Source organism: Doryrhamphus excisus, linkage group LG16 (assembly GCF_037039965.1).
Source record: "Doryrhamphus excisus strain RoL-2023G ecotype Guam linkage group LG16, RoL_Dexc_Guam_v1.1, whole genome shotgun sequence".
NCBI lineage: Eukaryota > Metazoa > Chordata > Actinopteri > Syngnathiformes > Syngnathidae > Doryrhamphus > Doryrhamphus excisus.
In genome coordinates this window covers 13466428-13491982 of record NC_136372.1, presented here as the reverse complement: position 1 = coordinate 13491982, position 25555 = coordinate 13466428, and the positions used below count along the sequence as shown (strand labels likewise).

Sequence of the window (25555 nt, the reverse complement as noted above, 5' to 3'; positions counted from 1 at the left end):
GTGTAAAGGTGACTATAGGGGTGTTATTTAATGTCTTGATGGCTCTAATACTGTTAAAAAGCGTATTTGAAGATCATAAACAGGTTTTCTATGCCATAACTACAGAAATATTCAATTTATTAATATGGAATTCTACTTTGCGGAAATTAAGCTAACGAAGTCGGATCTGGAACCAATTAAACACTGACCACTTATTAAATTGTTTTTGAAAAATTGTGATTAGCGAGGGACGACTGTAGATTTTCTCCCATGTCAGACATGTTCAAGTTGATTTTTCACCTTCTGGATCTCCTCTGGGTTTAACGTGGAGACGTTGAGAATCTGTTGTGCCTCTTGCAAGCTCATCCCCGTGATGTTGGTAGCTGCGGCCGAATGCGGACCTGCGGCGCTGCCTCTGGCCCGCGCTGCCGCCTGACTCGCTGCGGAAATATCACGGAAAAACAAGAATAATTCCACTTACCACACGTCGATGCATCATGCTGATGATATGCATGATATGGTACGGTAGTATGGTATGTGTGATGATGACTGTAGTTTACCGTGATGTCAAATGACAGCATCATATTGACAGCTGTAACTTTTTATTTTGTTATAAGTTAATTTTTGTTAGTTGTGATTATTTTAATGTTAATTAAGCGTTAAAGACCTAACCTGCAGTAGGGTTTATGAATATTTGAAAATGGCAATGACGGACTGTCCGTGAGCAGTTATCAGATTATTATAGTGGTCTTATATTCGCGTCAATACGGTAATATTGTAGCTAGCGTTAGCGAAAATATGAGTAACATGAGTAACATAGTAGGCATAATAGTAGGCTGAGTGAAACTATCTACCGTTTACACACGTCAACCAACAATAAAAACGTTTTTAGAAAATACAATGTTTGAATTTAGGTGACCTTACCTGCATATTCCTGCTGTAAAGCCCGAGCAAAAGCACGACCCACCACCTGAACTCCCATCACGATGACCTGTGCTAAATATTTAGCCTGTAGGAGGGACACATTGGAACCATCATTTAAAAAACGATGCAGAAAAACTCCAGATAGCATACACCGTTTATATGACTGCACAATAAAAAGCGTTTAGCAGCGGACATCTTTTTCACAAGCGACGGACACCACTTCAGTCATTCGTGAATTGACTGAACTAAACAACACACCACGGGTGTCTTCTTACGCCACCGTGACAACCGCGTACCTACGATAACGCCCGAGAATAACAACCAGTAGAAAAACATTTAATATCAGTACAATTAATACATTTCTCACCATTTACGACGGTTTCACGCGTCCGTTTAAGGACGGAGGTCCTGTTTTCACATGCAGGAAGCGCGTGAAGGTTACGGAAGTGTCAAAGTTCCCGGAAGAGTCGATGTCTCACGACATAATACAGTGACATCTTGTGGCCGGGAGGAAGAACTGCAGCTTTGTTTTCATGCCCTGCAGTCATAGATACTATACTTCGAAAAACAATAGTGTGAAAAATCATTGCCATAGGAATTGAAAGTTGAAAACATGTAGTTATTATTAAATAAGCCAAATATACACCAAATTTTGGGGCTAATTCATGTGTTTGACAAGGGTATAAATACAATTAAAAGTAAATAAAGCTAATTCTAATTGGGTTGATTCATTCTAAACAAGCACACAGTATAAAAATACATGAACTAAACTAAACAGTGACCTTAAAGGTGATATAACAACACAACAACAAACAAATTGCTCAAAATGTGTTTAATGTCAGACAATGTAGAAAAAAAACAAAAAACCTTTCACCATCATATTCATATTTTGCCATTAGTATCCACAATATTAAGAGTAAATATGGCATCAGAGCAGCACAAGTAAAAAATTTTGGCCCTTCCAGTATACAGTATCACTGCACCGTCACCCAGGACACCCACAGCTCACATGGCTTCAACTCGCTCCATCAGAATGTGTAAGATACATTTTATACTGGCTTCATTGCATTTTTTTAACTAATACTTTCATTTTACTGTTAGTGGTTACATTGCGTGTGAAAAATATCCCACAAAAGGATGTAAACCTACAGCCACATGTTTATAGAAAAGAAATGGTCCCTTTAAAAGCACAATATAAGAACACCCCAATGTAAAAAATATATCAATGGTAGAAATACAGTAGCAGTAGAATTGGAATAAGTTGGAAAAACTACACTGCATTAATAACGCTAACTACCGTACTCTGGAAAAAAAAAATTCTAGTCCAGTTCAGCCAAATATGAAACCTGGCAACCCTGTTGTGTCCTTATTGTGGTTGTTACATTGATTGTGCTTAGATGACAGCGTTGGGAAAAAAAAAACAAACCTGCACTACGACAATAAAAATACATCCAGAACAGTAAACATCTTGGAAAGTTCATGGCACTATTTCTTGTAGTTATTATTACAGCAATCCCTTGGTTCCGTGATGAATGAATTTCCACAAAGTAAGACCTATAAATAGCATGAAAACCTGTTTTACGAACTTCTAAATATGTTTAAGATTATCAGGGTCCTCCAGACATGACATAACACCCCTAGAGTCCTATTACATAAGAGAAAGTAAGACATAATGGACTCATATTTTAGCATCAGAAGAGTTCCTTGCTGCTCTATTTGTACTTACTGTTGTTGTAACATTACTGACATCTAGTGACCAAAGGAGGAAACTACATCACATCTTTGACTGTCTTCCCAATACCTTTTATATTAATTCTAGTTCATAAAGCCATTTTTATGCTTCATTTGGGTGAAAAAAAAGTCAAATATGCTTCCTTACGCCATGACGCAACATGTGGAGGGATTACTGTAATATTAGTAAGTGTACCTAATGTTGTGGCCCCTGCATGCTTTGGAGGAGTGTGCGTTATTCATTTTCAAGCAAACCTTGAAGCCTGATGAATCCCTGAATGTTTGGTGGCACATTTAAGACTTTAAGAGCAAACAGCAGTTAGATCCACTTCTCCATTCGATGCTGCAGTGTGTGGGTGTTACTTTAAATTGGCTCCTCTCTCTCCTCGCCGTCATTGGCACCACCTTTAGTCGTCCTGTAAGGCCAAACAGACAAGTATCCATCATGCAAATACTCGTGGAACAGGATCATCCTCATGGAAGATTGGGCTTTCTGCACTCCACTCACCCACTCGTCATCGTCGACCCCCTGGAAGGACTCCTGCGGCAACGGGTCATCCATGTTTCCCAACTTGGCAGCCATGGCAACCAGGAGCTGTGATGCATTACAGATGTTATTGCAATGTTTTAAACAGCGACAATAAAGTCCTCACCTCCTCTTTCTTCTGCTCATCCGTTTTCTCCTCCAGGTAGAAAGAAGATGGCATGTACTTCCTCACTGGTGCTTCTTTGGGGGCTTGGCTCACTAGCAAGACATGAGTCGCATGTGGGGGGTCGGCATCGAACGTGAAGGGGTGAATGTCGTACCTGGCGTCATGTCAGCGGGCTTCAGGCTCATCTTCCTGTGTTGGCCGTTGATGTTGCCGAACCAGGCAGATGCGGTCAACGCCGGTTCCCAGCACACCGAGGTGTCCGGATACACGTCGTCTTGGAAAAATTCTTTCTGGGGACGACGGAGAAGGCGACATCAAAGACTTTTGGGATGAGCTCCGACTGGAATGTTGACTTCTTTGGTGCGATAACGATATCGGTGATTCCTTTTTATGAGCCCCCACCTTGACCCGTGGGACCTTGAACACCACGGGCTCTATGGAGGTCTTGGTGAGCATCAGCGCTGCGGCTACCTCCACTTCCCGCACGTTGCACTCCGTCTTTGGCAGGAAGGCCAAGCCCTGCGTCATCAAGCACCACCGCAAGCCGTCAAGGTCATCCCAGCATCTGACTAAAGCGTGTCAAGGTCCTTATGGTACCTTATGTGGTTCTGGACTGTGAAAGCTGCTGCACTCCAGGAAGTACGGCTCTTCAGGCAAGATCTCGTAGATCAGCACCCTGGTGTCCCCCTGGAAGAGGAAAAACACACTCCGATATTTCCAAAACATTCTTATTTGGGCGGCGATTCTTCCTTACTTTCCCAGTGAGGATGACAACACTGGTGTCGGGGTCGTAAAAGGGGATGAGCGTAGAGGGGGAGACGTCCCCGGCGACGCTGGCGACCGCTCCAGAGGACAGGGAGACAGCCGAGTACAGGTAGAGCACTCGCTCGCTGAGGCTACACAGGATAGTAAAGGAATTTTACCCATCATTCACAATCCTTATGTGAGACATTCATTCGAGGGGTGCTGGAGCCTATCCCAGCTGTCTTCAGGGCGAGAGGTGGGGTACACCCTGGACTGGTGGCCAGCCAATCACAGGGCACATATAGACAAACAACCATTCACACTCACATTCATACCTATGGACAATTTGGAGTCGCCAATTAACCTAGCATGTTTTTGGAATTTGGGAGGAAACCGGAGTACCCGGAGAAAACCCACGCATGCACGGGGGGAACATGCAAACTCCACACAGAGATGGCTGAGGGTGGAATCGAACTTGGCTCATAGCTGTGTGGCCTGCATGCTGACCATTCATCCGCCGTGCGGCCCTAAAATGAATTACTAATGTAAAAAAACAATATATTGCCAATAGTGTTTGAAATGTTGCCAGATTTAGCAGCAAAATTGCAACATTGGTGCTGTATGTGTTTAACCCCGCCTCTCCCCTGCTCAGTGTGGACGCTGAGACCCCGCCGCCCCATCTTGACCAATGACATTCGCCTTTAGGGAAAAAAATATAATCAGAAAACCCACGCATGCACGGGGAGAACATGCAAACTCCACACAGAGATGGCCGAGTGTGGGATTGAACTCGGGTCTCCTAGCTGTGAGGTCTGCATGCTAACCACTCGACCACCGTGACATGAAAAGCTAAAAAGAGACCACTAATGATGCAAAGAATCATCTCTTACGTCATACCATATAATACATTTAAATAAGCGTCATAGAAATAGAAATGCTTTGCAGGCCCATAATAGTCAGGATGAAATGTACCTACCCGTCAAATCCAGACACCAGAAGGTACTTGCCGTCACACACCCACACCACACGAGCTCCTCTGTGGCCTTCAGGACCCGGACCCTCCTAAATATCATCATATGGACAATTAACCAAGCATGCATGTTGTTGGAATAATTTTACTTTATTTTAGTTTTAGTGCACATTCATTCATTCATTCTCTACCGCTTATCCTCACAAGGGTCATAGGTATACTGGAGCCTATCCCAGCTGTCTTCAGGTGAGAGGCGGGGTACACCCTGGACTGGTGGCCAGCCAATCACAGGGCACATATTGTTATCATAAATAATGTCATCATATGATATTTATTTGATGGCCCATAACTGGCTGGAAGCAGTGATGTGCGCATCCGTACTGAATTATCGATACCAGGTCTTCATGCAATAAAATCAAAACATCGATAATTCTGATATGTCAGTCATTTGAGGCAATGTCTGCCGATATTATGATAACATGAAAAATAGCTGTGATTACAATGAGGCAAGTATACCCGTACGGTGCAGGTGAGAAAATGAAGCGCTTCTTTCCTTTCCTGCCTGTAGTAACTTCCACTGAGCTCAATTGTGAAGAAACATGAACTCAAACCAGCGGTATCGCACATCACTACTATGATGGTATGGTATGCGATGGCGATTAGGGGAACCGACCTGCACGGGTGCGGTGGACCGTCGAGGGTCGTATATACGCATTTTCCCATCCTTGCACACGGTAGCCAGCAGCTTCCCATCCGGGCTCCAAGCCATGCAAAACACCTGAATACAAAAAAAAAAACACAACATCAAGAAAAGAGACACGATCAAAGTACTGGTATTGGAATGTGGCCGACCTGATCCTGGTGTCCGCTAAGGAGCAGCACTTGCTCCCCGTCTTCCAGGTTCCAAAGTCTGACGGTGAGGTCATAGGATGAAGACACCATCAACCCGCTCGCCAACGGGTGGAATTTGATGGAGTAGATTTTTTCCGTGTGGCCTGCCAGGAAATGAAGAAGTGATTTGTACGGCTTCATTTCCTCCTTGGACTCCTTAGATCCTTCTCTCCTCCTTACCTTGCAAGATGAGCTCGGGCTCAGTGAGCGTCTCTTTGAGGCCGCCTTCCGGTATACGCCACAATCGGATCTTTGCGTCGTCACCAGCTGATGGCGCAAATGTTCATGTATGATGATACGCTGATTATGCTCAGCATCCAAATACGTGAGGGGGGGTCATCACTCACCCACAGCCAGTCGATGTGCGTCAAATGGGTCCCAGCAGAGATCAGCCACGTTGACAGAGTTCTGCACGGTCGGTAGGGACGTGTCGGGTAGTCTGCCGGGCTGGAAGCGCTAAGAAAAACGATTCTTTACACATCCCCATCGCTCATAAATATACATGTTTTCTTCCTATAGCTTACTTCAAAGATGGCGACCTGTCCTCCGGATATGCCGAGCGGCACGGCGGCACGCAGGCGGTTGACGCAAAAGCCGTCGCATTCGCCCGGCGTGGTCAGGTTGAGGTCTCGTATGTTTGTGATGTGAGTGTCCCGGTGCGTCACGGCACCCTGGATGTGACGGAACTTGGAGCTCGGTCCTAGACCGCACAACATTCCGATCAGGGAAGAAAACACACAATACTGTAAGTGGATCAATTAATGTAAGTGTTCAAACCCAGGAAGTTCTGGAAGGCCTTGGCCCCCTGGCTTGGACTTGGGGAGGGGAGGAAGCCTGAGGAGAGGCCTGAAGTGGAGGAGGGTGAGCGGGATGCGGCGGCGCTGCTGCTGGGGGTGCTGAGGGGGCTGCTGGAGGTGGAACATCCATGCGCTGCAACCTGCTGAACCCAAACGATGCTTAGCTGATAGCCTGATGAATTTCATAACAATCATCGTCTTTCCCACCTTACTGTCCCCGCTGACAGAATCCGTCTTTGCTGGCTTGCGATTGGCCGCTGCAGCCTTCGCTTTGGGCTGCTTGTCTGGATGGAGGCTGACTCTTTGCACCTGATTATTACATACATTATTTTAAACGTTTATTTCAAATGTATGAACCACATGAAGTGTCCCACCTGCTGGTTCCCTCCCTGCCACCACTCCTCAGCAGCCATGGCCGGAGTTACACCCGCCGTGTCAGGGTAAAGGTCAGCGTGGAAGTCGTGGCCTGAATTCTGACAGGAAATAGTCAAAAGCGACTCTCAAGAACATTGTGTGACATTGAAAAAAGAAAACCTTGCGAGGGACTTGATAGCTGATGGGTACGATGCAGTTGTCCGTCAGCTGGAGCACACGCATCACTTCGCAAGACATCACGTCCAACGCCAGCTTGGGTACCGTGGCCACGCCACGGGTGGAGGCGTCAGTCAGACAGTGGCTCACTAATCATAAAGTAGGGGCGGTGTATATTACATAGCCACAAGACCACACACATAACAAAACAGTGTTTTCCACTAAAGTAAATAAAAAATATAATGGATATTGCAAACTAATTATGTTTTACTGCAGCTAATGTTACTTAAAATAAATATTATACACTCTCTGCAGTTGAGTAACTACACTATAGTGCACAAGGGAAAAAAAACCCACCTTGAGTGAGGAAAGGCTCTGAGGTGGAGACTTCAAAACAATCGGCCACAGTATCGCCCTGCATACAGAAATATTTATATTTTATTTTACACTGCACAACAAATATCAAATCAAATCAAATAATAATACCATGGCAGCCAGCACCAGCAGACCGGTATCAACATCAAAAAGAGGAATCAGCGTCCTAAATAGGAGACAAAAAGACATGAATTGGTCACTTTTACATACCTGAGATGATCTCAAAAGCGCTAAAAATTCACATTCACGGTTAGGCTGTATTGTGTCATTCCGAGCTGCTGTTCAGGGTGTGTGTTATAGAGGGCAGTAACGTTCCTAATGCTGGGTTAGAACACGTGTTGAGCAAATAAACCCGTAGAAGAAGAAGAAGAACCAGGAAGTGTGTGGTGTTTACTCATACTAATACAACTAATAAAAGTCTAACTTAGGTTGACAGCCATCAATGCAATATGAAAGTGATCGTAAAAGCGTGCTTTATGACCGTACTTCGATGACACTGCTCATTTGCTGGAAAAGAAGCCGTTATTTACGTTGTGTATCTCCCCCACCACCAATTTTGATGGAAACAAAGCTATTTCTCTTAAAAATGGCGCCCGCGCCCCACAATGCATTGCGCCATCACGTGCCGTTTTGGTGCGTTTGTTAGACTTCAGGGTGTGTATTAGTACTTTTTAAACATTGTGAGCGCATTCAACAATACCGTGATAATAATTTTGGTCAGAATAATGAAATGTTAATATCGTTACAGCTCTAATTGTGTCGATTTAAAACCAAGCAACCAATCAATAAATACGACTCAAAACCGAAGAGAACCTTTACTTCATATATACACCACTAGATGGTGCTACAAACCAAGGGGAAAAACGACTAAAGGCCAAATGAACATACAACCCCTTTTCATTCCTTTAAAACTAATTATGATATCGTTAACAATCTGTGTTATTATTTTAACTTCATTACAGATCACATCTCAAGGCAACCTGCACAGAATCCGAGTCACCTGCTTCATGTCACACTTTGAGCAGCTTTAAGGCGATTTGAGGGATGAGGAGGCAGAATAGGATTTTACTTGAGTGTGAAAAAATGAGTATTTTGCCATAGCACCAAACAGGAAGTAAAGCTTTAGTGGCATGCTAGCAAAAACACACATTATCCTTCAAACTCTGGTTCGCGTCATTAATCCGTTCCATTCTCACCGAATCTCACACACACAAACAGGCGGCCATGCTCTTTTGGGGCATAAATGTGTGTTCCCATGTCCGAGCGAGTCCACGGGGAGTCTGTAAACACCCCCCCATTCCCATACCTTGCACCCGCTACTCAGTGTGCCTTCAAACCAAATCATTTCCCTAAATTGCCTTCCCTTTCTTCTGCTCTTATCTGTGATTTTCTCACAATAAAGTTAAATAGCGCCACATAATATCGCTGATAAGCGGCCTCTGTTTACCATCACGCTTCACCACACCGCAGGCCCGTTTTCCCACACATGCACGCGTTTACATATGATACTATATGTAGATGTATGCGCTTCTCACAGTTTGGTGACGCATACGCCGCCGACGCTAATAACGTGCTGCTATGCACACGCACACGTAAGCCTGTTGTGCAGATTAGCATCACACGGGTCAAGTGGGAATGAAAAGAATCACATAACTCATTCAAGCACAGGACAACCTGGAAATGTGCGGAGACCCAAATCCACCAAAATACAGTGATCAAAAACTTATGGTGGTAACAGCTTTAAAAACACACACACACACACACACACATGCTAAATAGCTATAAAATAGCTATAAAACCCATGCCTGGCTGTTCAGTTTTTTTTTACTGCATGTGAAATCATGTCACGTTTTAATCTCATGAGATCTTTTATCAAATTCCACAGCTTCACTCAATCAGTTTTACAAATAATCTATAAATTAATAAATCATGCTAACTCATGGCTAAATATGGCCTATTAGTAGAAAAACAATATACACATTTAAGCAAATATATGGATTTTCCAGCCGAAGTCAAGCATTTTCAAGCATATAGGGGTGTTATTTCATGTCTTGAGGGCTCTCATAATGTTACAAAACACATTTCCAAGGTCATACATAGGTTATACTGTCTTATTTATGTCTTGTGTCTACTATATTGGGAAATAGGAGTGTAACGGTAACTATAGGGGTGTTATTTCATGTCTTGAGGGCTCTCGCAATGTTACAAAACATATTTAGAAGGTGAAAAACAGGTTTTCTATGTCTTATTTTCTCTTATTATGTCTACTATATTGGTAATAGGAGTGTAAAGGTGACTATAGGGGTGTTATTTCATGTATTGAGGGCTCTCATGTTACAAAACATATTTAGAAGGTGACAAATACGTAGGTTTTCTATGTCTTATTTTCTCTTATTATGTTTAGTATAGTGGGTAACATGAGTGAAAACGTGACTGTGGGGGTGTTATTTCCTGTCTTGAGGGCACTAATAATGTTTAAAAACATATTTAAAAGGTCATCAATTTTTTTTAATTCTTATTTTCTGTTATTATGTCAACTATATCAGAAATAGGAGTGATTGTAGAGGTGTTATTTCATGTCTTGAGGGCTCTCATAACGTTAAACATATTTAGAAGGTCATAAACAGGTTTTCTATGTCTATGTATATGTTATTATGTCTGCTATATTGTTAATAGGACTGTAAAGGTGACTGTAGGGGTGTTATTTCATGTCTAGAGGGCTCTAATAATGTCACAAAACATATTTAGAAGGTGACAAACAGGTTTTCTAAGTCTTATTTTCTCTTAATATGTCTACTATAATGGGTAACAGGAGTGAAAAGGTGACTGTGGGGGTGTTATTTCATGTCTTGAGGGCTCTAATAATGTTCAAAAACATATTTAGAAGGTCATAAACAGGCTTTCTATGTCTTATTGTCTGTTATTATGTCTACTATATTGGTAATAGGAGTGTAAAGGTGACTCTGGGGGTGTTATTTCATGTCTAGAGGGCTCTAATAATGTCACAAAACATATTCAGAAGGTGACAAAGAAGGTCATAAACAGGTTTTCTAAGTCTTATTTTCTCTTACTATGTCTACTATAATGAGTAACAGGAGTGTAAATGTGACTATAGGGGTGTTATTTCATGTCTTGAGGGCTCTCATAATGTTACAAAAAAGCATATTTAGATGGTCAGGTTTTCTGTTATTATGTATACTATATTGCATAATCGGAGCGATTGTAGGGGTGTTATTTCATGTCTAGAGGGCTCTAATGATGTTAATAAGGTATTCAGAAGAAGAGAAACAGGTTTTCTATGTTCTAACAATGAAAATAACCGTGCTAAATCCGTGCACTGTTTCGAAAGAAGCGTTCTCCAGACTTCTGGAGATGTCATCAGCATGCTGTGTGACCATGTGACCGAGTGAGCTGTGGTTTTCCTCCAGGTTGATCTCCAGAAAGCGCACGCCGTAAGAAGCATTCAGCATCAGAGCCACAACTCCGACTAAGACGTGTGTATCTTATCATACACTTTGCAAACACGGTTTTGAGTTCAGGCGGAGGGAAAGGCTCTCCTCGTTGCTCGGTGGGAAAACAAACAATAAGGATTGCGAGTATATGGGGAGAAAATATGAGGATGATAAATTGAGCAGTGGTTCAGGTCAATGGCTCGCAGGACTTTTATGAGGTAGGCCTTGGCCGGGGTGTGGAATGTTCTTTGGTTCTGCAGTCAGTTGCTGGGCCGGAACATACCCTGATCTCACGTTATTACAGCCATTTGAAGATCTTGGACACGGCTAATGGTTTTAGCCACACCTTCTCTGCGGTTCAAAGTCTCCTCCACAAAGGAAGGAATAATCCGTCCCTGATGAAATGGAGTTCACCTCTACAGGTGGCTGCTCTTAAGCACTCCCGGAGAAAAAAAAGGCTACACTGGGGTGACCAAATGTCCACTTTATACAGGACATATCCTGTTTTGTTTAGTTTTTTACTATATTGGAGTACATTAATCATCATTTATCACAGTTAAAACTTCTCTACCAGAGAGGAGAAATATGATCTCAGGGAAGAACTAAATTTGAAACACTTATATGCTAGGACTACGTTAAAAAGCCATAGCATTTCAGTATGTGGAATCAAACTATGGAATGGATTGAGTAAGGAACTCAAACAATGCACAACGATGAGCCAATTCAAGAAACAATACAAGCAGTTGATGTTTGCTAAATACAAGGATGAAGAGTCTTGAACCAGTCATGATGCTATGCTATATATATCACTATATTGACACTTACTATGGTACACATTATGTCATTGGATGGTCATATCACCTTGTACTACGGTACGGGACAAATAAACTAAACTAAACTCAACTGAACTCAACTCAACTCAACTAAAATAAAGTAAAGTAAAGTAAAATAAAGTGAAATAAAGTAAAATAAAGTAAAATTAAATAGAGTAAAATAAAATAAAATAAAATAAAATGACGTAAAATAAAATAAAGTAAAGTAAAATAAAATAAAATAAAATAAAATAAAATATTTAAATTATTGAACCAGTCATGATGTGCTATATATATCACTATATTGACACTTACTATGGTACCCATTATGTCATTTTATGGTCATACCACCTCGTACTTCCGTACGGGACAAAAAAAACAACAACAAAAAAACTTTTAAACAATATTATGAAAGCAGGAAGTGAACAAATATAACAGTTACTGATTGTAAAAGTACCAGACGAAGGGGGTAGGATTTAATAAGCTTTGCTTCTTCCTACTCCTTTTGGACATGTGGAACTGTGAACTGATTATGTGATGCATTCAATTGTAATCTGATGCATGTTCAAATCAAATAAAACCATTACCAAATAGTGCCACAATATTTTGATAGTTGATAGTTAACACATTTACACTCCTATCACCCAACATAGTAGACATAATAAGAGAAAATAAGTTAATCCAATTGACCCGTGACACTAAAGCATCCTCAGTACTGATACTAATACCGGTGCTACTGCCGTATCGTAAAAAGTCTGCATTGAGTTGTCAAAAGATCCTTTGAAACTGCCAGTTCCAGGATGCTCAGCATGCAGTTTGATGAAGCAGCATGACGTCTCTGAAATATACTGAAGGATACTTGGTGTGTTTAATAAAGTGCATGCATGCCCACGCTGGCTACCCTCACAAGCTATTTCATTAGAAGGGAATTAGGACTGACGGCTACGGTCCTGAGAGGTAAGAAAAGCGAGGACTGTCAGAGGGAAGGGGTTAGTCCGCTTAGTCCGGACCTGTTCTCTTCAGGACCGGATCCTGGATGACTGAACTTTAACACAACAATGTTTATCCATGCACACGCCTCCGCAAAACATCAACAATCTGCAACAAGGGAAGCAACCTGCGGCTCCTGGGTCCTTTTGGTTGTGACAAAAGTAAAAAAAAAAAGGTTATATTCATTTATTCATTTTCTACTGCTTATCCTCACGAGAGATGGCCGAGAGTGGAATTGAACTCGGGTCTCCCAACTGCCGTGCAGCCTGACCACATCAAATTATGTAATTAAATTTTTAAATTTGGAGTCGCCAATTAACCTAGCATGTTTTTGGAATGTGGGAGGAAACCGGAGTACCCGGAGAAAACCCATGGAATTGAACTCGGTCCCTTAGCTGTGAGGTCTACGTGCTAACCACTTGTCCGCTAATTTTACTCATTCATTCATTCATTTTCTACCGCTTATTCTCACGAGGGTCGCGGGGGTGCTGGACTGGTGACCTAGACTGGTGGCCAGCCAATCACAGGGCACATATAGACAAACAACCATTCACACTCACATTCATACCTATGGACAATTTGGAGTCGCTAATTAACCTAGCATGTTTTTGGAATGTGGGAGGAAACCGGAGTACCCGGAGAAAACCCACGCATGCACGAGGAGAACATGCAAACCACACACAGAGATGGCAGAGGGTGGAATTGAACCCTGGTCTCCTAGCTGTGAGGTCTGTGCACTAACCACTCAACCACCGTGCAGCTGTGGACAGCTCATTAGCATTAAAGCTACACACACACAAAAAGTGCAGATAACTTCTTTTCCCCCTAAAAATGTCTGATACGTACCTTGTGACGTTCTACTGTACAAAGCATCAGTATTCGCTAAAACCGACCCAGACTAGCAAAGCTGTAAAAGCAGCGAAGACCCTTGACCCCCATCTGTGGACCGCAGACGTGGAACACACACAAACACAAACAGATGCTTGTTGATGGCTGCGGAAAACCCGGAAGAGACACGTTCCACGTTAACCCCGAGTGGTTCCGCATCAAGGGCCTGGTCTAGATGACCATTACATGACCTGAAGACTGGGTGGGGGGGGGTCGTGGGAACTCGTCTGCAGCCACCATGGGGCACAACCGGAACAAGTCTCTTGAGGTCACAGAAGGAGAGTCAATCTTATGCTTGAACATCAATTAGGCTGCACGGTGACTGAGTGGTTAGCGCGCAGGCCTCACAGCTAGGAGACCCGAGTTCAATTCCACCCTCTGTCATCTCTGTGTGGAGTTTGCATGTTCTCCTCGTGCATGCGTGGGTTTTCTCCGGGTATTCCGGTTTCCTCCCACATTCCAAAAACATGCTAGGTTAATTAGCGACTCCAAATTGTCCATAGGTATGAATGTGAGTGTGAATGGTTGTTTGTCTATATGTGCCCTGTGATTGGCTGGCCACCAGTCCAGGGTGTACCCTGCCTCTCGCCCGAAGACAGCTGGGATAGGCTCCAGCACCCCCCTGTGATCCTCGTAAGGATAAGCGGTAGAAAATGAACGAATTTCTACCTCAAACTGGAACTTTTGACCCAGGATGATTAGTGGTTAGCGCGCAGGGTTCAATTGCACCCTCGACCATCTCCGTGTGGAGTTTGCATGTTCTCCCCGTGCATGCGTGGGTTTTCTCCGGGTACTCCGGTTTCCTCCCACATTCCAAAAACATGCTAGGTTAATTGGCCACTCCAAATTGTCCATAGGTATGAATGTGAGTGTGAATGGTTGTTTGTCTATATGTGCCCTGTGATTGGCTGGCGACCAGTCCAGGGTGTATCCCGCCTCTCGCCCGAAGACAGCTGGGATAGGCTCCAGCACCCCTTGCGACTCTTGTGAGGATAAGCGGTAGAAAATGAATGAATGCTTCAATTAAGCAAAAAAGTCAAATTTGCATAATTTTGTTTACTAATAATGCACCGTATTCAAGCACAATACAGCATTATTATTAATGAATAGTGTCAGCGAGTGTCCAAAGAGCAAATAACTTATAGGTCTTTCCCGAAAACGTGACCCCCCCCCCCCAAAAAAAAGACTTCCATCACGGGCGCCATGTTGCTGATTGTCACATGGAGCCGCGTTGTTTTGACTGACTTTTATCCGGGCGTAGACGCACACGTTTATCGCCTATCTGGCGGCGAGGCCGAGGGTCTGGTCTCTTCGTTCGTACTTGCTTATCTCTCTCGCTCATCCGTCAGCTCAAAACGCAATAAAGTGGACTCCTGCTCGGGATAAAACATTCAGAGCGGCAGGAAAGATGTTTCTCAAGGCTGCAAGTTGCCATCACACACACACACATACACACACACACACACACATACACACACACACAAGGTTTGCTTGAATGTACGCCTGGCTTATTAAAAGCAAGCATGATAAGTTCAAATCAGCTCTAAGGGTTTTTTTTGGAAGAAAGACCCACTTGGCCTCACCTTCCCCTGTTTAAGGGACTATATCTTCAGCGAGAAGCACTAAAAAAAACCTCTCAGGACCCGACAGATTTACAAGAAGACACCAAAAAAAAAGCAAAGATGAGACGAGAGATGAGATTGTTTGGGTGTCGTAAATCATGACTTGTGTGTGTGTGTGCTTTGAAATGCGTGCCGCTACGTGGGAGAGTTGGAGGACAGAAAGAGAAAGCGGTCGTTAGCGGCAACCGTGGCCTGGACTTGAAAAGCCTGAATGAGAAGCGAGCCCGTACGACAAAACGGACTTGAGCTCAGGCCCGATTGGTGACTTGCCCACACGCTTGCAAACACGCAATTATCGTCTTTTTTTTTTTTCCCTCCTCTTTGCACTTGCCTGTCTGCTATATCTTGATCAGCCTGGAGGAAAACAGTCTAGTCTGGCTGTTTGTTTGTTTACAAACATTGTTAGGGCTTTCTTACATCAATGGGAGTAATAACACGACTCCATTTTACCACAATAAAGTCATTTTACAGGAATAATATTGCAATATTATGAGGAAACTAATGTCATTTTACTAGCATAAACATGACATATTCAATAAAAACTGGCTTCTTTGCCGCTGCACGGCGGACGAGTGGTTAGCGCGCAGGCCTAACAGCTAGGAGACCAGGGTTCAATTCCACCTTCAGAGTTTGCATGTTCTCCCCGTGCATGCGTTGGTTTTCTCCGGGTACTCCGGTTTCCTCCCACATTCCAAAAAAAAAACATGCTAGGTTAAGTAGCGACTCCAAATTGTCCATAGGTATGAATGTGAGTGTGAATGGTTGTTTGTCTATATGTGCCCTGTGATTGGCTGGCCACCAGCCAGGGTGTACCAGCACCCTAGGCTCCAGCACCCTCGCGACCTCCGTGAGGATAAGCAATAGAAAATGAATGAATGAATGTAACGTAAAATTAATTAAATGAATGCACAGTGGACAAGTGTTTAGCACGTAGGCTTCACAGCTAAGAGACCCGCGTTCAATTCCATTGGTTTTCTCTGGGTATTCCGGTTTCCTCTCACATTCCAAAAACATGCTAGGTTAATTGGCAACTCCAAATTGTCCATAGGTATGAATGTGAGTGTGAATGGTTGTTTGTCTATATGTGCCCTGTGATTGGCTGGCCACCAGTCCAGTGTGTACCCCGCCTCTCGCCCGAAGACAACTGGGATAGGCTCCAGCAGCCCCCGCGACCCTCGTGAGGAAAAGCGATAGAAAATGAATGAATGAATGAATATTGCAATGTATTATGAGGAAACTAATGTCATTTTACTAGTATAAACATGAAATATTAAATAAAAACTGGCTTCGGTCGAGTGGTTAGTGTGCAGACCTCACAGCTAGGAGACCAGGGTTCAACTTCACCTTCGGCCATCTCTGTGTGGAGTTTGCATGTTCTCCCCGTGCATGCGTGGGTTTTCTTCGGGTACTCCAGTTTCCTCCCACATTCAAAAAAAAAAACCCATGCGAGGTTAATTGCTAGGTTAATTCCAGTTAATTGTTAATTCCATAGGTATGAATGTGAGTGTGAATGGTTGTTTGTCTATATGTGCCCTGTGATTGGCTGGCCACCAGTCCAGGGTGTCCCCCGCCTCTCGCCTGAAGACAGCTGGGATAGGCTCCAGCACCCCCACGACCCTCGTGAGGAAAAGCGGTAAGAAATGAATGAATGAATGAATGGCTTCTTTGCCAATAATATGCCGATATTGTCCAACACTAACTGTCCTATGCCGATATCAGCTGATATCGATGATTGTAACATGACATATCAATCAGCAATCACTTCAGTTCTTCCTGTTTGTTAGCTAGCTGTTTGTTTATTCAAGCATAATCGTACATGCGGTGAAAGCGACGTCCTGCATCGGTTTGATTCCCTATCTACTCATTGATATCAATTGATACCCATTGACTCAGCGGCGAGCAAGGAAGCGGAGACTCAAGCCTTCGGGAGCTTCTATTAAATATGAAATATGAATTCCCTACCGAGGAATACCTACGAGCGTCATGACCTTTAGCTAAGAGCGAGCGTCCCAGAGGCTAACGTGAGGAGCTAGCCGACTTCAGTACATCCTGACCATGTCGGACATCAATGTACATGTAGCTATTTTTAAACATGGCTTTATGATATTTTTATCACACCTGCACGTGTTTCCTATCAGGCTTTATGATATTGTTTTCCTGCTCAGTAAAGTTGGGAATATTCCAGGCTTATTACTTGCAGCTCAGCGTTGGGACGGCACGCTCCCGTCATGTGCCTGATGGTAATCAAACACAAGCCTTTCTTTGTGAGGCTTGGAATTGTGGCCCCTTTGATTTAAGAAGGTTAGATTTGCTCCACACGACGGATGCAACGCTCCGCCCACCAGTTATTCCATATAACTGCCGCTTGAAGAGCAGAAAGACTCCGGAGCATTCCAGTCATCCTTTGTTGGATCTGGAAAACGAACCGATCATTGAGCTTTGAAAATGACATCATGTGACATCAGCGACATTGATCAATCTGTTCGACCAATGAGCGACCCCCCCAGTATCCCCGCCCCCCCATCTCAGGCCTCTCTGCACCCTCTTGTCTTCTATCTTTCTTATCAGCACCACAGTGATAAGATGTAATCCATCCTTTAGCTCCAGATAGCCGTGCTATCCAAACAGACAGCAGGAGGGTCTGGTGGACCACAGCTCATCCCAGTCCCTCGGAGAAACATTGGCAGTAAGCTCCGTGATATCTCCATAAGCCCTGGATCGTCTTGATCCGGAACACACACACATTAATGGCTTGTCCGGCTCAGGAACTCCGTGTTGACTTTCTGTTGCCTTTAAGTTCATAGTAGTTCATAGCTAGCTAAACTTCAACTCCTCCACCACAAACAATCTTTAAGGCCTGGACTCGGAATCAACCATGGCATGCACGCAAAAAACTCACATGTCATGAACATGAGTGCTCCTCCCGCCAGTTATTATGAATAGCTGCCATCTTGCAGAAGAAAAACTCATTGACTAGATATCAGCTACAACATCCTGCACACGTCCGCTCAAGCAAGACGACGAGCATGCATGCCTTGTGTCTGTCATATACTCCATGCAAAGGCTCCTCCCACCAGTTATTAATGACATCTGCCACCTTGCACAATATTAATACAGACTAAAAATAATCCACAAAGTCAAAGCCCACGGTCTACTCGCTCACACATGGGCACATGCGTGTGCAATGTAAATTTAATATACTCCACACAAAAGCTCCTCCCACCAGTTATCAATGATGACCTTACATAACAAAAATAAATAGAAAGACTACAAATAATCCACAAACTCAAAGCCCATGGTATACTCGGTAACACATGGGCACACGTGTGTGCAATAGGCATGTCATATACTCCATGCAAAGGTTCCTCCCACCAGTTATTAACAACAACTGACACTCTGCACAATACAGATACATAGAAAGATCTTTAAAATAATCCACGAAGTCAAAGCCCAAGGTCTACTCACTCACACATGGGCACATGCATGTGCAAGGTACATGTCATATACTTCATGCAAAGGCTCCTCCCACCAGTTATCAATGATAATCACCATATTACATAACAAAAATAAATAGAAAGACTACAAATAATTCAAAAAGTCAAAGCCCACGGTCTACCAGCTCAGACATGGGCACATGCGTGTGCAAGGTACACGCCATATAGTTCATGCAAAGGCTCCTCCCACCAGTTATCAATCATAACCGCCATTTTACATAACAAAAAAACATAGAAAGACTGCAAATAATCCAAAAAGTCAAAGCCCACGGTCCACCAGCTCAGACATGGGCACATGCGTGTGCAAGGTACATGTCATATATACTTCATGCAAAGGCTCCTCCAACCAGTTATCAATCATAACTGCCATTTTATATAACAAAAAAACATAGAAAAACTGCAAATAATCCAAAAAGTCAAAGCCCACGGTCTACCTGCTCACACATGGGTACATGCGTGTGAAAGGTACACGTCATATACTTCATGCAAAGTCTCCTCCCACCAGTTATCAATGATAACCACCATCTTACACAGCAAAAAACATAGAAAGACTGCAAATAATCCAAAAAGTCAAAGCCCACGGTCTACCAGCTCAGACATGGGTACATGCGTGTGAAAGGTACATGTCATATACTTCATGCAAAGTCTCCTCCCACCAGTTATCAATCATAACTGCCATTTTACATAACAAAAAAACATAGAAAGACTGCAAATAATCCAAAAAGTCAAAGCCCACGGTCTACCAGCTCAGACATGGGTACATGCGTGTGAAAGGTACATGTCATATACTTCATGCAAAGTCTCCTCCCACCAGTTATCAATCATAACTGCCATTTTACATAACAAAAAAACATAGAAAGACTGCAAATAATCCAAAAAGTCAAAGCCCACGGTCTACCAGCTCAGACATGGGTACATGCGTGTGAAAGGTACATGTCATATACTTCATGCAAAGTCTCCTCCCACCAGTTATCAATGATAATCACCATATTACATAACAAAAATAAATAGAAAGACTACAAATAATTCAAAAAGTCAAAGCCCACGGTCTACCAGCTCAGACATGGGCACATGCGTGTGCAAGGTACACGCCATATACTTCATGCAAAGGCTCCTCCCACCAGTTATCAATCATAACCGCCATTTTACATAACAAAAAAACATAGAAAGACTGCAAATAATCCAAAAAGTCAAAGCCCACGGTCCACCAGCTCAGACATGGGCACATGCGTGTGCAAGGTACATGTCATATATACTTAATGCAAAGGCTCCTCCAACCAGTTATCAATCATAACTGCCATTTTATATAACAAAAAAACATAGAAAAACTGCAAATAATCCAAAAAGTCAAAGCCCACGGTCTACCTGCTCACACATGGGTACATGCGTGTGAAAGGTACACGTCATATACTTCATGCAAAGTCTCCTCCCACCAGTTATCAATGATAACCACCATCTTACATAACAAAAAACATAGAAAGACTACAAATAATCCAAAAAGTCAAAGCCCACGGTCTACCAGCTCAGACATGGGTACATGCGTGTGAAAGGTACATGTCATATACTTCATGCAAAGTCTCCTCCCACCAGTTATCAATCATAACTGCCAGTTTATATAACAAAAATAAATAGAAAGACTACAAATAATCCAAAAAGTCAAAGCCCACGGTCTACCTGCTCACACATGGGTACATGCGTGTGAAAGGTACATGTCATATACTTCATGCAAAGTCTCCTCCCACCAGTTATCAATCATAACTGCCAGTTTATATAACAAAAATAAATAGAAAGACTGCAAATAATCCAAAAAGTCAAAGCCCATAGTCTACTCGCTAACACATGGGTACGTTCAATAGCCCAATCCACTCAAAGTAGCTCAGTTTTTAGGAGGCGGAGATGCTGAAACTGAGAACATCTTCAGTCTCCTCCTGACAGACAAACAGTGACAAAGGCGAATATAATATTTTTCACACACGCTTCCATGACGGTACCAAAATAAAAGCGTTATATATTATGCAGCGCTGGGCTACAAAAGACAGTTTTATGGACGTGTTTGTCCTCAGGCTAACCAGGATAACTTCTGCTTGGACAGCATTTATGATTCCATATTTGTGTCATTTTCAGGTTCCCATTCCTGCTTTTCTTTAGCGAGTTCCCACAGTAGCCTTTTCCTCGCCAGCGGGCTGCTGTGGGAAGAGCGGCAGAACCCGCTCCCGTCTCGCAGGAGCCCACACATGCTGGCGTCACAGCGTATTTAGGTGTGACGGGAAGACGCGGGGTTTGGCAGTCAAGGCATCTCGCTTAGAACGCACCCGAGAGAAAATGCCAATGCATATGCAGATATACTCACAAAGGGCATACTATTAGCCGGGGCGGGGGCCTCCATCAGAAATAATCCCGGGCCTTCCAAGGATGCCGCTGAGGCCCCGCAGCTTTAAACACTTAACTTAACTGACTCCACACCACGTCGGAGCTTTACTGGCTCCCCGGGGGCCGGGTTATGAAGCGGGCTTGGATGCAAGCTGGTCACAGCACATGCAGTCACGGGCGTAACGCGCGATAAAACGCCATGTATGCCTCGGTGCAAGCGGCTTTGGCCGCCCCTCCGTTGGCAAAGCGCTGGTGGTTGTTGGCAAGCCAGGCCGAGCTCGGCACCGGACGCTTGAGAGAGGTTCTTCTTCCTATTGGCGGACACAAACAGCCGTGGATAATGACTGGTGGCTGCTGGCAAACCGGGTCAAAAGAAAGGAGAATGGAGCAAAAGATGTCATCTGATGGAGCAAAGCTGTGCAGCACCACTGATTTAATCACGTTTTACCTTTTTAAACAGATTTTTAAGCATTCTCCAGTATAAAAATGTCTAAATGAACTAATCCACTACAATTATAAGGCATTTAGAAGATACATTCAAAGACGCGAAGTAGCATTCTACACTGGTCACCAGGTGTCAGTAATGTTCCATTGATGAGACAACGACAGGAAGTACAAAAAGAACAGCAAGGGGCTTTCTCAATGCTTATTTATGTCTTGTTATGTCTCCTATATTGGGTAACAGGAGTGTATAGGTGACTGTAGGGGTGTTATTTCATGTCCATAGGGCTCTTATTTAATTTTTGTTTGTTTTGTCTCCACAGTGGATCTTTAATCATGTAAAAATGTATTTAGAATGTCATAAACTGGTTTTCTATGCTTTAATTTATAAATGTGTCTTACTTGCTATATCTACTTTATTGGGTAATAGGAGTGTATAGGTGACTATAGGGGTGTTATTTCATGTCCAGAGGGCTCTAACTTCATTTTTGTCTGTTTTTTTTCCGGCTTTTTCCTGATTTTGAAGTCTCCACAGTGGATCTTTAATTATGTAAAAATGTATTTTGAACGTCATAAACTGTTTTTCTGTGCTTTGATTTATAAATATGTCTTATTTTCTCTTGTTATGTCTACTTTATTGGGTGATCGGAGTGTATAGGTGACTATAGGGGTGTTATTTCATGTCCAGAGGGCTCTGATTTAATTTTTGTTTGTTTTTTCCGACTTTTTCCTGATTTTGGAGTCTCCACAGTGGATCTTTAATAATGTAAAAAAATATTTAGAATGTCATAAACTGGTGTTCTATGCTTTGATATATAAATATGTCTTATTTGCCCTTGTTATGTCTACTTTATTGGGTAATATGAGTGTATAGGTGACTATAGGGGTGTTATTTCTTGTCCAGAGGTCTCTAATAATGTAAAATAAATGAATTTAGAGTGTCATGAACTGGTTTTCTACGCTTTTATTTATAAATATGTCTTATTTTCTTTTGTTATGTCTACTTTATTGGGTAATAGGAGTGTAAAGGTGACTATAGGGGTGTTATTTCATGTCTGGGGGGGCACTAATAATGCAAAAAATTTATTTAGAATGTCCAAAAACAATGCTTCAATTTATAAATATGTCTACTATATCTCTACTATATTGGGTAATAGGAGTATAAAAGTGACTAACACTATAAAAGTGTTATTTCATGTCTACAGGGATCTAATCATGTTAAAAAACATCTTTAGAATGTGGTAAACAGGTTTTCAATACTTGAGCTATCCAAAGATTCCATTTATAAATAAGGAATGCTACTTGGCAGAAAGTGACTTATCGAGGTAGCGTCTGGAATCAGTTAATTGCCATAAAGCAGGGATTACTGTACTACAATACTAATTAGTCTAGCGTTGTGCTACTGTATACGTTGCTGCTGTGTCTATGTAGATGAGTGATGATGCAATATGATGTTCACGTGGCTGTAGTTGACAGTGGTGTGGTGTGCTTTACTAAATATTTGTACTGCAACAACTCGGTGTTTGCAAGCAGAAGCGTGCATCTGAACACAAAAACATAACATGCGGTCGGCAGTTTGTCATGGAACCGTCGCCCCTCCCCGCCGTGCAGCAAGCACACAAGCCACAAAAGTCAGATAAATAAGTCGCCCTCGGCGTGAGGCGATAACCCTGGCCTTGGTGCTGTGGTTTGGTTTTATCGCGGGCGGGTGTGATAACTGCTTGACTGTTTTAGGAGACTCTTTTCTTCCATCTGGACTCCATATTCCCCCCCTCCTGTACTTTGTACAGTCACGCATTACAGACGGCGAGGGCGTGGCTTCAGGCGCCACGCGCCGGAGGTGGCCCGAGGGGGACGGAGGCCGCTACGTTTCATGAACTGTTGTTCTCATCTGAGTCGCTACGCCTCCGGCCTGAGTGTGACATCACCGCCGTCCCTCCCCTGAGCCGAAATACGGCCTGCCTGCAATTATTTCCTCTAAATTTCAACAGAAGCAAAGGCGGACGGTGTCGTGTTGCTGGATAATTCCACAACCTTCCTGGAAAAAGTTGTGCTGACAACATTGTTAGAGTCCTCTGACATGAAATAACATCCCTACAGTCAACTTTACACTCATCTTACCTAATATAGTAGACATAACATGAGATAATAAGACATTTAAGACATAGAAAGTCTGTTTACAACCTTTTAAATGCAGTCTTTCACATCATTAGAGGCCTCTAAACATGAAATAACATCCCTATAGTCAACTTTACACTCATATTACCCAATATAGTAGACATAATATGAGATAATAAGACATTTAAGACATAGAAAGTCTGTTTACAACCTTTTAAATACCGTCTTTCACATCATTAGAGCCCTCTAAACATGAAATAACATCCCTATAGTCAACTTTACACTCATATTACCCAATATAGTAGACATAATATGAGATAATAAGACATTTAAGACATAGAAAGTCTGTTTACAACCTTCTAAATACAGTCTTTCACATCATTAGAGCCCTCTAGACATGAAATAACATCCCTATAGTCAACTTTACACTCATATTACCCAATATAGTAGACATAATATGAGATAATAAGACATTTAAGACATAGAAAGTCTGTTTACAACCTTCTAAATACAGTCTTTCACATCATTAGAGCCCTCTAGACATGAAATAACATCCCTATAGTCAACTTTACACTCATATTACCCAATATAGTAGACATAATATGAGATAATAAGACATTTAAGACATAGAAAGTCTGTTTACAACCTTTTAAATACAGTCTTTCACATCATTAGAGCCCTCTAAACATGAAATAACATCCCTATAGTCAACTTTACACTCATATTACCCAATATAGTAGACATAATATGAGATAATAAGACATTTAAGACATAGAAAGTCTGTTTACAACCTTTTAAATACAGTCTTTCACATCATTAGAGCCCTCTAAACATGAAATAACATCCCTATAGTCAACTTTACATTCATATTACCCAATATAGTAGACATAATATGAGATAATAAGACATTTAAGACATAGAAAGTCTGTTTACAACCTTCTAAATACAGTCTTTCACATCATTAGAGCCCTCTAGACATGAAATAGCACCCCTATAGTCACATTGACACTTATATTACCCAATATAGTAGACAGCATAATAGAAAATAAGACATTTAAGACATAACAAACCTGCTTACGGCTTTCTAAATATGTTTTTAAACATTTTAGAGCCCTCTAGATATGAAAAGTGATATGAATGGTATAATAATGTGTTGGTAGATAATTCTGCAACTTTACTAGATGATGATGTGCTGACCAGTAGCTTGTACACACCTCACAGTGTGTGTAAAAATAGAGGTCAATAGAGTCAAGAAATTCATTAATGGATATATCTACTGCGTGAGTTGGGTATGATGAGGTGACTATAGGGGTGTTATTTCCTGTCTACAGGGCTCTAATCATTTTAAAACTCATATTTAGAAGGTCATGAGCAGGTTTTCTATGTGCTTAAGTACCAGAATACCAGAATAAAAAATCAACGCAACAGTTTTCATTAGTCTTTCTTAGTTATGACAACTTCATTTGAAATTGCTTTGAACCAACAAACAATATTGCATTGCACAAATTAGCTTTTCCTCTTCACTCAAAGCTTATTTTAAGTAATGCTTACTGAATAATTGTTGTCATAGGGACAAGTTTTTAAGTTCGTAATTCAAAGAAATATGTTAAGTCAACTGACTTAATCATTTTATTCTAAGTAGTTTAATTTGTTGTCCACTTAATTATAATAACAATGTACACTTTTTAAGTAGCAGTAACTTAATATATATATACTATATATATGTGTGTGTGTGTGTATATATTATGTTACCAAGCTAATTTTATTAAGTCA

At 42.3% G+C, this 25555-nt stretch overlaps 1 protein-coding gene across 3 annotated transcripts in view; it reads right to left on the bottom strand.

Annotated features, from left to right (window-relative positions):
* Positions 1-25555, bottom strand: part of LOC131102993 (mitochondrial import inner membrane translocase subunit TIM16) — a 117798-nt gene that overhangs the window by 6213 nt on the left and 86030 nt on the right. Inside the window, exons 10-29 of one of the 3 annotated variants that reach the window (XM_078797328.1) lie at positions 7707-7761; positions 7578-7635; positions 7224-7369; positions 7064-7162; positions 6897-6998; positions 6670-6829; positions 6417-6592; positions 6240-6348; positions 6073-6159; positions 5854-5996; positions 5675-5779; positions 5008-5093; positions 4042-4183; positions 3885-3974; positions 3690-3806; positions 3442-3577; positions 3288-3379; positions 3143-3229; positions 904-988; positions 280-419 (exon numbers count right to left, since the gene is read on the bottom strand). In XM_078797328.1, the coding sequence (XP_078653454.1) occupies positions 280-419; positions 904-988; positions 3143-3229; positions 3288-3379; positions 3442-3577; positions 3690-3806; positions 3885-3974; positions 4042-4183; positions 5008-5093; positions 5675-5779; positions 5854-5996; positions 6073-6159; positions 6240-6348; positions 6417-6592; positions 6670-6829; positions 6897-6998; positions 7064-7162; positions 7224-7369; positions 7578-7635; positions 7707-7761 (2215 nt within the window). Of the gene's footprint in view, positions 1-279; positions 420-903; positions 989-1270; positions 1405-1720; positions 3051-3142; positions 3230-3287; positions 3380-3441; positions 3578-3689; positions 3807-3884; positions 3975-4041; positions 4184-5007; positions 5094-5674; positions 5780-5853; positions 5997-6072; positions 6160-6239; positions 6349-6416; positions 6593-6669; positions 6830-6896; positions 6999-7063; positions 7163-7223; positions 7370-7577; positions 7636-7706; positions 7762-25555 lie in introns of those variants that run through there. The other 2 variants (XM_078797327.1, XM_058048800.2) reach the window with 2 other exon arrangements.